This window comes from Pleurodeles waltl, chromosome 2_2, assembly GCF_031143425.1.
Source record: "Pleurodeles waltl isolate 20211129_DDA chromosome 2_2, aPleWal1.hap1.20221129, whole genome shotgun sequence".
Taxonomy (NCBI): Eukaryota; Metazoa; Chordata; class Amphibia; order Caudata; family Salamandridae; genus Pleurodeles; species Pleurodeles waltl.
Window position 1 is genome coordinate 1,061,887,585 of NC_090439.1, and position 14,651 is coordinate 1,061,902,235.

Here is a 14,651-nt window from a genome sequence, read left to right on the forward strand (position 1 = left end):
TTTAACACAGTTCTGTGAATTAATTGAGCAAGTGCTCCCAGAATATTTAAATAAGAAAAATAAAGAGAATGAAAAATACAAAATATGGTATGATAGGACACTGAACCAGCTGTAAACTATTTTCCTAAATCCACAGTAACAACAGATTATTAATAGTTTTATAAGCTATTCATGAAGGCAGAAATATTTAATATTGTCTTGAGTAACTGTGCAAGCCTCGTACACTCTTCTGTTCCTGCAGATTACATTCGACCTATTTGTGTCACTATCATAGCGCTATCTCTGTGAGGGAGCTGTACCCATCTTTTTCCACTCATCACACCAACGTGGCACAGTAATGTTGGCACTTACATTTACTCCATCCGTGCCTGGCTTTCCAGGAAATCCATCAATACCTCGCTCACCCTACGGGAAAAAGAAATTACCATAAAAACACAATAAACGCCTGAAACACCTGTCAAGATAATATTCAAGGTACCACAAAAACATGCATGGGTCTTTTTACTTGCAATCACCATCTGCTATGATGTGGGTATTCCTCTTGTGTCGGAAGCCATCTTTGATTTGTGAAAGATGTTGGAACACTGCAGCAACTGCATCATGATCCCATTGTCTGCACTGCCCCGGCACAGAAGGGACTTGTGCATTTCTTTTTGGCATCTTGAGTGCATACATTAACTGGAGATATATCTGAGTTAGTGCATGTGCTGCAGACAGCAGAGCTCAGAAACACAGGGCGGTATTTGCATCTTTGTGTTGTGTCCCGGTCAAACAGCTTTGTACCATTGTCTGCAGCTGATCAGCAGCCAAAAAATCAGCAGCTGCTCGAACAACTCCTCATAAGGCAAAGTATAAGAAATGGCAAAACGCTTCCCTGCCAAAAACAGGAGAAGCGGGTATATTCAATATGGGTAGGGAAAGTAGTGCCATCTCTCCTTTTGGAGTAGGTGCAATACTTAAAAAATACGAAAATGATGTAAAGTAACCTAGTTTGCAGTCAGTGCTGATTCCATAAGCATTTGTCATGTCAGTGTTATTTATGTAGAGCCACGTTTAAGCAAAAGCTAAATAAGAAACTCGCCTCCATGCGAAATACTTATGACTTACCAGTGCCATGCAGTATGAAATACTCATGAAAAAGAGTTAAGCAAGGTATGCACTTACATACAAAATGCTTGAATTTACCAACCCCAAACGACTCTCACAAGAGAAAACTACTCGATTAGGTAGGTGTAGGGAAAATCAGGAAACTCAGCGAGCTGTCGACAAGGCAATAATGAGAAACTTTTGGTGACTATGCTTCTACATTCGGGCTCTAATAGCCACTGCCAGTGACCTTTTGGCATGAATTTGTTGAAGTAAGCAGTGTTACATTTCGCTTTGATGTACTTGTATTTCATCATTTTCTCTTTCTTAGGTTAACATATATATATATATATATATATATGATTATCCAAATATATTTTGGTATAATTGACAATTATGTGCTATGTTTTGTACAGGTTTTTGAAGTGCAGAATTAATGCTCTGGAGCGACCACGTACCTACTAGGGCGTCCCAAAATGGATACACTGGAAATAAATCCCTCTAAGATTTCCAAAATGCTTAGGCGAAGAATGCTGGGACGGATGGCGTGTTATAAGTTCAAATCTCGATTTGCAGTAATTTCAGATAGAAGTTGTTAGCAATTTTATCGAGTTTCAATAATCAAGTTGGATTATGCAATAAAACATTAAGATGGACCTTAAAATGACACCTTTTGTCCACCTAAATTTACCTGATGCCAACATAGGTTAATAACACTTCTCAAGAAGTCGATTTGCAGTTTTTATGCATTGTGGAAAGAATGCACAATTAAAGAATCCTTCTTCAGTTTTTGGCATGCGACAGTAGACAGTGAAGAAGGACTCTGTAAATGAGGGCTCCTTCTAAAGTACTTATGACTCTATTACGAATCTGGCGCAAAATACCATATATTCTGCTAGTAAAAACTATTACCTGAACCATCAATGTCTATCTACTGTGGGAGGCATATTACAGGATTTTGGGGAACAACATGCAGTAATCTGTGTTCTTGCCTGATAAAGTAGCATCCCCTTGTGAGAACACCCTGCCCTAACACCCATGCTGAGATGCCCACATAATTGCCATAATTGTAGCACCATTTTCGATTGAGCTGCCTGATCTCAGCACAATAGTCTCATGAGCTCCACAGTATTGATACAGCAAACTAATTAGCTGCCCAGTTATATGCAAATAATATTCACACCTATTACGTAACAAGCTCTGGACGTATTCGTCAAGGCACAGAATATCATAAACACGGCAATCAAGACATACATTCTGAAGCTCTATCCTAATACTGTACCCACAGTAGGAATGGAAAACCAATGACATTTTTGTGTGAGACTAAATACTAAAATACATTCAAAAATAGTAATATATCGATTTGTTGCTTTCTTTAGATAGCTTGGGTACAGTGTTGAAAGATTGTGTCATTCCCACGCTGAAAATGATGTATTTGTGATCTGTCAAACTGAGGTCATCAGGGATTGTTTATTATATTTGCATATGTCAATTGAGGTTATGTCCTTTGCCAATGACTGTCTTTATGTCGGATGGTGGGCAACTAGTTTGTGGAGAACACTTGCGACAATGGACTCTGAAAGCTTGCTGGCTCAACTATTACCACCTAGGATTTGAATAGTGCTTGAGGTATGATGTGTGACAAATCCAATAAACAACAAAGTAAATGAAATAAGGATCCGGAGTGTCCAGATCAAGTGACAATAAATAGGCAAAATAAAAAGATATTTCCATAAGAAACTATGGCAAAAGACATTTTAATGAAAGACAAGAGGGGTGCACAATTGATATAACAAGCATTGGCAAAGCTATTGACTTTGTCAGTTTATGTTTTCCCCATTTTGTACAGCAGCACGGCCTCTGTGCAGCATGGATAAATGTAAACAAAACAAAAGGAAAAACATCACTATGATGCATTCAATGCCGGCCGCATCATAGTACTTTTTTATTTTTACTTTCCACCACCCTGCACAGCAAGAGAGCTGCAGTAATCAAGATAGCTTAAAAACATATTAACAGAGCCAAATAGGAGAGCTATTTGGCTTTGTCAATTTGGTTATGTCATCTGCATCCAACATCTTTACTTCTGGTGTTAATACACTTCAGCAATGTTTACAGCCAATTCAATTCACAATAAAAAGCACTGTGTCAATTTATGACAATTCCTTACCTTCAATAGGTATATGCTCTAGAAATGCTATATACAAACTTACAAAGGAGACAAGTGTTCGGGACGAATGAGTATGAACTGTCTACAGGAAATGGTCCAAAAGGATGTGAAATCATACAGGTCCAGTAAGGCCACATCTCAACAAAAAATGGGCTTGTAAAATGATCCTCTAGCGTCTTATAAAAGTATAATCCTAATAATATTAAATTGTTCATCGAATGCACATTTTTCAAATTAAATGGTATGACAGAACTCAAGTAATCTATCTTTCCCAAAGAGACAACACTGAATTATTATTTTTAGACATTGCTGTGGGTCAGCCTACTGCCCACTCCTAAGTTTAGAGGGTTCTAGTGTAAGGGATCTGAAATTTTTAGGAGAGCAAAACCCACACAAATCTAACATGACTTCATCAGCAGAGAGATGAATTATCAGATAGATCAATGTGTGCATTTGACCTACTGGTGTACTTCATATGTCAAGCTGTAAGGTAGCCAAGAAAATAATAAACATTAATCACGGATATGTCATGTAAACAAGCAGCAAAGCAATGTTCACCAGAAGAAAAAGGTATCACTCGCTTTGTTTATGCATATACTGTCCGTAAATCCTTTGGGGTGAATAGGATTTCTAATTGTGTGACTCTGAAGAATGGTGCCAATGAATGATAACAGAAACTTTAAATATTATATATTAATATTGAACTTCTCATTCACAGGGCTAAACTCTGATATATATATATCTATATATATCTATATATAGATATATATATATAAAACCTATTGGTGAAAACTTTGCAGATAGCCCATCTTCTAAAGCAAAACAAGCGCATGTACATAAGTTAGTACCAGGTGCACACAGTCTGCTATGTTATGTAGAAATTGTCATGCTGAGGCGATTCTGTCTAATAACTCAAGGCTGCTTACAATACTTAGTATCTACTACATAGAATCTTTGCCCTGTTGGAACCTTTTTCTGCAGAACTAAAAAACTTGTGTGGAACATACTGGTGATCAACAGTCATCTACACACAGAGTTGCTCTTCAATTCAGTATCTACCTTTCGCATCAATGGTGGAGCATGAGAAAAGACCCATGTCTGTCCTGCAGGAGGAGGTTTTGTTCCCTAGCACTCTAACTACTCAAAAACATTGATGGGGTTCTTCAGCGTTGCCAAAGTGGCTCACTTAATGTGCTCTGCTGTGGGTTAAAACGGTTAATGCATTTACAAAGGTAAACAAGTTTGCTCTAATAGTGGAACCATTACAGCAAAAAATGCTTCAAGTCTATGTTCACACCATAAAATAAATAATGCCTCTGGCTCCTTGATAAGAGCTCTGATGACAAGTATCTTGCACCAATCTGCATCTGTAGATTGGTACTTTAGCGTAAAACCTCCTTGAGAAGGCAATTAGTCCCATGCATATTTTACCATTACAGATATTAAGATGAATGGCATTTCACATTATGTTCATGATGCACCAGTACATCTTAAAGTACATTACAAGATAACAGCATTAATGACGACAGTCCTACTTTAAAAAAGACTTTTAGATGTAAGTTAAGCTCTCAATTGATCAAAGGAGACGCTTAGAAAGCATCAGGATCTAGAGAACTGAATGTCTCTCTGCAAAGGTAAACAGATGTAAACTGAAAAAGATGCCATAAATAATTCTACTTGGCACGCCTCTGTAAAGAACACTACATCACAATGCAGTAATAGGCCACATGAGCTGGCACAAACCAGCTACCCCTCTAATATTCCTTTACCTGTGTCTTTGCATTTGACCCTTTTTAGCATGCCCCTGCATTTCAGCTCGGTTCACACATCACAAATATCACACTTGCATGCACGTAAATTGATGTTACAAAATGTGCAACTCTTTTCCACATCTGAGAAAATTTGAAGCTTAACAATTCTTGTACTTTAGCACATTACAAGACAGACAGATCAAACTTGGAGCCTGATTTAGAACTTGACAGACGGGTTACTTCATCACAATGGTGATGGATGTCCCGTCCGCTGAAATCTAAATCCCATTGGGTATAATGGGATCTAGATTTCAGTGGATGGGACATCTGTCACCGTTGTCATGGAGTAACCCATCCGCCAAGTTCTAAATAAAGCCCTAGGACAAAAAGGTGCTTAGACATGCTTAGCCTGGCAGTTAAACTGTACAAGATTTAAACTACATTGAGGAAGGAAATGGTTGGTGACTCTTATGAGAACATAATCAAGAGTACTACAGCATGGAAGGGTTTATTAGTCACGTATCTTGGGCTGCAAGGTATAAAGTGGCTATCAAAGGCTAAAGATGGAACAAGTGATAAAATCTTTGGTACCTCTGGGAGTCAAGGGTACTTCCACTACCCTTGGAATTTTTGTGAATTCACATCCAGGAATACCTACGATCCAATGAGTGGCACAAGGGAATCAATAAGTTGCTTCGGAATTCTGAATCCTATCCAATGTCATTTGTTTGCATTTACGCCAATGTTAAAATAGATTTAAAAGTCCAAATATTTTTATTGGAGTAGTGACTGAGGGCCTGATTTAGATATTGACGTACGAGTCACTCTGTCACAAGGATGACGGATATCCCGTCTGCTGTGGGATTTAGATTTCGGCAGACAGGATATCCGTTGCCGTTGTGACGGAGTAACTCGTCCGTCAATATCGAAACCAGGCCCTCAGTTACAGTCTAAAGTAAGCCCCATATAGTGGTAATCAGTCTTTGTAGGCAGAACTGATATCATTGAAGGCATCATCAATGTCGAGTTTTACATCTATTTGGGGAGGTGCATTGTGGCAATACTCAGGTTTAGCTGTACTGGTGCTCGGACAGAGAACTAAGCAAAAGTCTTTCAGCAGCCACGTTGCACACTTTATACCCACCATATGCATCATGGATCAATGTCTGTAAACCTTTTTATACTGAGAAATGCAAAACGTAGTAAATTGGATGCTTTAATGCAATCTTTCTTAATCAGGAATACAGTCAAGGAAATGGTAACCTTCACATGCTTTCCCTTGTTAAACTAGGGCCTCCTTGTGGTGGCACCCCAAGACATCTCCCTTCAATCACCTCAATGCAGAACCTGCCCACGTTTGGAAAATAGGGCAGAATAAATAAAGAGCAAACTGACGATTTATAGTCAGTGGTAAATAAATGATGCAAAATGTATTCTGCATCTTAGTTGCCAGGTTCAGTAAAGATTGCACCTTCTGTTACATTTCTGTGGTCAAACTTGTTTAAATATAATAGATGAAAGGGGCCCGGTGTGTACAGGGACATGCACATATTACTCCACAAAACATGTGAATATCTCAAAATCATGGCAGCTAAAAATATTCCAAGCACCTTGGCCATGGATTTTATCAGGTGCAATAACTCTCGCATCCGACACAGGCCACACTCCTCGTTAGTCTGCAGCCTGTCATATCCAAGGTGCTGCACGTTAACACACGATGTCATGACCATATGTTGGGGCCTATCCACAAAAGCATCTAGCAGTCTGTGAAGTAATGCTCTTTTACAACGTTTCTACATTAACTTACATGCCTGAGAGAAGGGCCCCACACACGCGGCCCCCCTAGCCTTCCGGGACCCCACAACCCTTCAGGGGTGCCCCATTCGGCACAAGGCCAATAAATATCTGTGCAACATGGAATATGGGGGACTCCGGAGCCCCCTTTTCCATTCTGCGGGGGAGGAGGGTAAGTACATTTTGGCTTATGCACTGGCCCCAAAACGTTTCACACATTAATTCACAATTAATACAAATAGAAAGGACTGCGCCCTCTTTGAACATTTGTCCTAAAAGGTAATTGTACATTTTGGGACTGATTCAGAAAAGGATGTAAAAGTATGTAAAAACCTCTTATAAAAGTAAAACTTTACATACTCCAAAATTATTTTGTGAATTGCTCCCTTGGAGTGCACAGTCCCTTTCTGTGTTACCTTCACCCATTGTTTCTGTAACATGTAAAAACACTAAAAGGAAGCACGTAATGGGTACACGAGACATTAGAAAGAGGTGGTAACTGTGGCGAACGCAGGCTTCGCCTCTCGGGCGCTCCATCTGGGAAATGGCTGGCATTTAACTTGTTCTGCTAATGCTCAGCGGGGCGCCTCGGTAATCGCTGACCAAAGTAGTTCAATATGCTCAAATATCAAGAGGCCTGTATAATAGAGCACTTCAATCATGGACACAGAACGGGGATTACAGCGCCGTCTTTACACCCACTGTTTCTGAGCATCTCAAAGCTGCCATTATATTGCATGGTAATTCCAGGGCTCTCTTAAAATACATACCTTTTAAGAGGCAGGGGCGGCTACATTTTAACAGCTGTGACAGCATTTTGAGCAGCTCCCTAACATTACACTGGGACTAAAATAACTAGGGTCTTTGTGGACAGCTGTTTAAAACGTTTGTTGGTACACTGCTTTTTTTTTTTTTTGGTGCCCTCATCCATTTAAAAACAATGCAAGCTGTTTTGGATAATTCGCGAATTTATCAGTTGTGACTGGATCACACAAGAGATTAGACTTAGACCTGAATTGCAAGTGCACCAGTAAATTCCAGTGTCGCATACGGCAGAAATATGAGTTTTGTGGATTTTATTGGGCTTGGAATTTACCAGGTGCAATAATACCTGCATCCCCTGGAAATATTCTGGCAGCCCAAGCCTGTTCATATTTACTAGGGGAAAATGCATGACAATATGGGACATGCATATTTTGGTATGGTAAGCACCAGCATCCAAAGTCAACATGTTAAGCCTACGTGTTTGAGCAACAGTAGGAACAAGTGATAATGATTCCACCTGATAAATTCCAAACAACACTGTGTTGTCAGTCATTGTTGGGTGGAATAATTGTCTCATTTCACACAGGGAACGTGTTATCAAGCCTTTAGTGCTGAAATATCACCTAGTGCAGTTTCTGTGAATACTGTAAACCAGTGCTTAATTTGTGCTTGTTGTTTCCAGTGCTGAGAACCGGCACTTATTTTTGAGGGCCGGCGCTTATTCTTCTGCCTCAAGCATTTGCTGCGGGCAAAAGACACATACGGGAACGACGGAAGAAGGGAAAAACAAAAAAGCGTCACAATGAGAGAAAGCAGAAAGCTGCAAGAGTGAGCTGAAGGGTCAGGAGTGGCTTTAAATGTATTGAAGAGGCTCAAGATGGCTTCAGGATTACGCTGCCTCAGTATTCAGTGTTTTCGCAAGTGGCTGTTTCCCTGTGGAGGTGGGAGACATTGCAGATGGCTCACTTTTCTTTGGGAGAGAAGGAGAGAGAGAGAGACACTGAACAAATGGTCCAGGGCTACTGCCGACTGGCACCAGTCCTTGCAGTTGCTATAAATGTCCCCCTTTAAAAGACAGCAGCTTTAAAAAAAAAAAAGGAATTAGCTCGAAGTTAGACAGATGACAAACAGCAAACAATTTTGGGGGAAGACACCCCACAGTTCAGGTTTATCGTGTGAAAAGGCAGAGCAGAGAGATCACAAAAGACAAAAGACAATAATATACAAATGTAATTCCTACCGGGATAATATTATAGCATTATAGCAATCCCTGAAAGAAAAAGAAAAACAGGGAAAAGAAGGGGGGAGGGGCTCTAGATTTCCTAGGTATAGGTCCCCCAGGCTTTTCAAATTTTTTAAGAGAGTGGGTCACCTTTGTTTGAGCCAGAGCCAGTTCCCAACTATAGACTTGCTGAATAATAGCCCACCAAGCCATGGCCCGCGGAGAGACATCAGAAACCCGTGTCCGTGCAATACAAAGTCTGGTAGAAGTTATAAGATTAGACTGCAACCTTCTAGTTCCAGCATCCTGCACCATTCTGTATCCTAGCATGATGTAAGTAGAGGGCAGAAGTATTGTATAGCCCAAACCAGTATCAATTGGGTCCCCCCTAACAAAAACTCCTGAAGGGCGGGGCAAGAATAGACATGTGAAGTACATCTGCAGCGTAACATCCACACTTAGGACACCTAGCTCTTGCCGCATTAAGGCTTGCCCCCCCATCGAACACATTTATCAGGCATGTGATAAAGCATCCATATTAAACAGATGCATGTTCAAGTTAACAGAGTGAACAGTGCTGTCAATTGTCTCCATATACATTTCTGAAGGAGTCACATCCACCACAGGTACTTTGCTCTGTTTAGTGGCCAGGCGCATAGTATCCTTTGCTGAGTAAGACCCCGATAAACCACACTGATTTACGACCTCCTGCTAGGTTTCACAATATTTAGCAGAATATCGAACCTCACAAGATCAATAATGTTCTTGCATCAAGATAAGAAGTGATCCCTCAGCTGTAGATATTTTTAAAAAATAGCGAGGGGACAAATTGAAGGCAGCCTGCAAATCCGCAAAGGAAATCATCAAAAAGCTGACCAACCATCTCTAATCCTAAGCCTGCCCATGGCCTACAAACAGGGTCCTGGAACACTCCTGGGAATGCCGAGTTATTCCAAAGTGGAGTTTGCCTATAAATGAGCTTAACTGAATACTTAGTAGGCATCTATCCCCATATAGCTACCGTGTCCCTAACAAACTTTACCCTTTTGTAGTAGTTAGGATCTATGTCTCTGTAAAGAAAAAGCTAATAATCAGTCCCTAAAGCCACGTAATATTCGTACACAAGATCGCTGGGGTCAAATGGGGTTAACAGCCCACGCAGCCGACCAGCAAATGCCACCCAAAAGTAAAGCTTAAAGTCTGGGAGCAGCAACCCCACTTGCTTATGAGGCAGCTTTAAAAAATGCAGAGCATGTCTAGCCCGCTTGTAGTCCCAAACAAAATTACTGATAGCTCCCTCTAACTTTTTAAAAAAGATTTCAGAACTCTTAATGGAATTGTCCAAACAGATATCAAAATTTAGGAAGGACATTTATTTTAATTATGTTATACCTACCAATAATACTGATCAAGAGCTTATGCCAATTGAATATCTAAGTAAGAAGCTCTAGGCACATTCCCCATTATTATTATATCTAGGACATGATTAAGTAAAACCTGAGTTTGAGACCAGACCAAACTTTCCAGCTTTCTCAACTATGCCCTTTGCGGCTGGCAATGGGTTAGAAGAATAAATAGCAACATCTTCCGTGTAGACACTAATCTTCAAAGACTGATCTCCAACAGTGAAATGCTGTATACTGACATTCCTTTGCAAATAAAGCAAGTATGGCTCCAAATATAAAGCAAACAAAACAGGAGAGAGGGGACACCCCTGCCGAGTGCCTGGCTGGATCCTAAAAGATGAAGTAAGTGCACCATCGTATGCTAATCTTGCGGATGAATGTATACATAGGGATCATACCCATCTGCAATATCGCCCATAATCTCAAACGCTCCCATTGTTAACCATAAATAGTCCCAGGTCACCTGATCAAAAGCCTTTTAAGCATCCAGAAATATCAGAGCGAGCTTAGATCCAGTTTGTCTTGTGATGTCAAAAGCAGATATTGCTGTATTGGTATGGGCTGTAGTGTCTCTACCTGGGATAAAGCCATGTTGCTGTTCAGATAAAACACCTGATAAAACTGGGGCCAGCCATGTTGCTAACACCTTTGCATAGATTTTTGCACCCCCACTGATAAGCGAGATAGGTCTATAAGACCCCATTTCTTCAGGGAGCTTGCCCTTCTTGACGAATATCATGATCTTTGACATGTTCCATGTGTCTGGGACTTTACCAACCTCGTCGATTCACTGCAGCACCAGAATAAATGTAGGTATTATAATATCTCTAAATGTTTATAAATTTGAGAGGTATAGCCTCCTCTCCTGCCACTTTACCTGAAGGGAGAGCAGCGAGAGCAGCTTCAAGTTCCCCAATAGAAAAGTCAGCCTCCATGAGATGCAAGCCTGTCTTCGAGTTTAGGCAATTGGCTGCTCGCAAGATAAGCCACAGATTCAGAGACTGGTGTGGCAGAGGGTTGGCAATATAATTCTTGATAGAATCTGGCAAAGTGATCAGCTATAGCCCGGGGGGGGGGGGCGGTATGCATTAGCCCATCAATACGCTCTATTGAGATTCCAGCTTTTTTATCCGAAATTTGATGAGCTAGAACTCGCCCAACCTGATCTCCTACTCATATTGGAGAGCCCGGTTTCTGGCATAGATGACAGCCACACTTTTTCTAAGCGTTTGGCCAAGCTGAGATCATGTGTTAATAAGCTGAGCATGCTAAGCAGCCTCCTCAGAACTCTTATTTTTAAGAGCTGTTGCATGTAAAGCTTCAAGCTGTAAGAGCTCCTGGCCCACTTGATGGTTAGCACGAGGTGCTTCGGTGTTCTGTGCACAAATAAATTGCAAGGTGATAACCCTAACATATGCTTTCATTGTATGCCATACCATGAGAGGGGGGAGGCTGTGCCCATATTTACCCACAAGAATTCTGAAAGAGCATAAGCCGTGAACGCAGGATAGCCAGAATTAGTAAAGAAGTGTCGCTGAAATGAGAACTGGCCCTGTTGTCTGGCCACTTTTGATAAGTTGATCACTAAAAGTAGCAAGTTATGGTGTGAAGAGTCCTTAGGACAAACCTCAATCCCTACACCTCCAGTGCGCTCCCTTTGAGCAAATATTTCATATTGATTCTGGAATAGTGCTCATATGGGTTAGAAAAAAAGAAAGAAATATAGTTGCTATGAATATTTCTTCTTAAAAGATACAACAGTGTCACGCTGTCCTTCATTAAAAAAAAAAAAGATGACCTGAGCTTTGCAATGTTTGAAGCTCCTACACATTTGTTTTAAAGGTGCAGAGTAAAAGAAACCTTGGCCTACACAAGTTGACAAACCTCTTTACATAGCTTGTTGAAGCTGATTAACTTGGCTGGATTCACTTTGATTCTATCCAGCAGTTTAAGAGGCAGTAAAACCTTATATTGTAATTTGATCTTTCTCTTCTGATATTTATAGGTCGATGAAGGAGAGATATCATTGAGTGTTTTTTTTAATTGTAGGTGGGGGTTGTGTGGGTGACAGTGTTGATCACATGGCAGCAAGGTATAATACGAAATACGTAAGAGCATTACATTTTCTGAACATACCATCTATCTAATGGCATGAAATGCCTGTGGCTTCAGCTGCATTGCTTGAACTAGACCTATGCAGCTTGGGCTGTGCAGCTTTAAAGCTAGAGTGTAAAGATCCCAATGCTAGAGAAAATGTGTCTATTTCTTGGAACACACCAACCCAGCGGATCCCATGCAACTGTCAGGCATTCTCTAAGTTCTTCTAAAATCTTAAGTTGTCCACACTCTCATACATTAATACATTCATTTAAATTTAGTGATACCTTTACTGATACTGAGGAAGATTTGCCTACCGTGATCAGGGTTCTGGTGCTATACACCGCTCCCCTTCAATCTTTCCCAGGCCCTGAAGAAGGATCTTGACTCACTGGTTTTCCCCCAGGGATCTAGTATAGTCCAATATGTTGATGAATTGCTGTTGGTATCTGTTACTCTAGATCACTGCAAGGAGGACTCCATCTACCTCCTGTCTCAATTGCCTAATAAAGGCCATAAGGCTTCAAATGACATCTTACAGTTCTGCATTCCCTGGGTGCATATTGCATTAGAAAATATACCATATTTGACATATGATTTTTTTTAAATGCCTTAAAATATCTCATGATGCAATACACTCTGCTAAAAATCCAAGGCTGGCCAAACGTTTATGTCACACAATGCAAGTGGTGCTAGACAGTCAGGGCCTTTATCACTTTCCCCATAAACCAAGCCTTTGAACACACAGACAAGGAATTGCCAAATTGGTCTGTCTAGAATATAGTTACCAAGTCTAGGATCTGAAAATATACATTTATTGTTAGTAAATCTACTGCACTCTGGGATGGGTGCAGTTTCCAGAAAGCATTGTGTTATTAAATGAATGCTCAGGGCTAGCCATTCAGTTGTCAATGAAATATTCTTGCAAATATTCTCAAAAGCATTAATTTGCGTGACCTCAGATACAGGAAAGGTGGAGAAGCCCTCATGTAACCCATCGCCTCCATGTTTTGGATAGTTAATTGCAGCACACGCTTTGATAACAAATCTAGTGAAACAAATAGCACCCATGGAAATCTTGCTTAGGTAATTAGCACTACAATAAATTGATCTGAAATCGACGCTGATATTTGAAGGTGAAAGAAACTGAATGTGAAGCAAGTTATGTAGGAATTGCCTTGAAACTCGTTTTATGACATGCTATGTCGGTATTGAAACATAGTACTATGGTTCGTCTGATTTTACAGAATAGTGACCCCCCCCCCCTGTAAACCTGTGGCACTGGCCAGTGTTAACTTTTTTATGAGAACTGGACATCCTTTTGCTTTTCAGCAGCTCCCCTTTGTCAGCAAGGAATCCATAACTTCACCCCTTCTTATAATTCAGTGCTTAACCTTGCAATGTCTGCCCTCTGACTGCAGCCAAAATCAACCAAGCTGCAACCTGGTCAAGGCTTTCGCCTGTCAGCAACTGAGGAGGAAGAGATGTCCAGTAGCTCATCTGCAGCTCTGATAAGTGCCAGACGTGAGGAAATCAGGAATGTATGTTAGGTTAACAGAAGAAGATCCATGGCTCTTGGCAGGGCTGCTACACAATACACTGGTTTAGGACCTCAGATGCCTCCAGTTTCTTAACATAGAGATAAATGATGCTGCTCTTGTCTTGATGAACATGGGCCCAAACTACTTCTGCAGCCAACCACAGATGTGTTTCAACCCCATGGAGCCCACTGAATCAGCCTAATGCAAAATGGCAAGTCCCACACACTAGTCTGTCCAACGGACTGCACATTTGGCGTCTCCTTAGCATGAGGTTCCCATTCATCAAACAATTCCAGAGGAGCTGGAGTCATTGCGAGATCTTTAATTCGAGGTATATCCTTGTCAAAGGGAGACCATCAAAGTACGTTTTTGTCAGAGCTAGGGGATTGTGCATACACTCTACATCACTTCAATAGTTTTCAGTACTATCATTCATATTAAATTCACCATGAAGGTCATTGAGAGGGAAACACCCAACCAGGGAAAATTTCCTACAGAGCCATGTACATTACACATGCTACGGATTTGTCTAAGGTATTGAAACTGTAACTTGGGAAATCAAGAAATATCTTCCGAGGCTCAGATGATGGTTGATATCAGAGGTCTTCAAACTATGGAGCATCCCACCCAGGGGACATGTTCACGTTTCCTCGGGGCTCCTTCCCTTTTTCATGATTCATTTGAAAAATGAACAGAAACCAGCCACATGCACACCTACCCTAGACAATGAGGGTTATACTTATTTCGCTATCATTGTAAGGGTTGTACTTGTCTGCGGGTTATTTTTGTAGGCAGTTGTGCTTGCGCTACGTGAAACAA

The 14,651-nt window shown here is 40.7% G+C and overlaps 1 protein-coding gene across 1 annotated transcript in view; it reads right to left on the bottom strand.

The window, feature by feature from the left end:
* Positions 1-14,651, bottom strand: part of COL22A1 (collagen type XXII alpha 1 chain) — a 900,581-nt gene that overhangs the window by 366,420 nt on the left and 519,510 nt on the right. Inside the window, exon 18 of the mRNA XM_069220797.1 lies at positions 352-405. Coding sequence (XP_069076898.1) covers positions 352-405 — 54 coding nt within the window. The remainder of the gene's footprint in view (positions 1-351; positions 406-14,651) is intronic.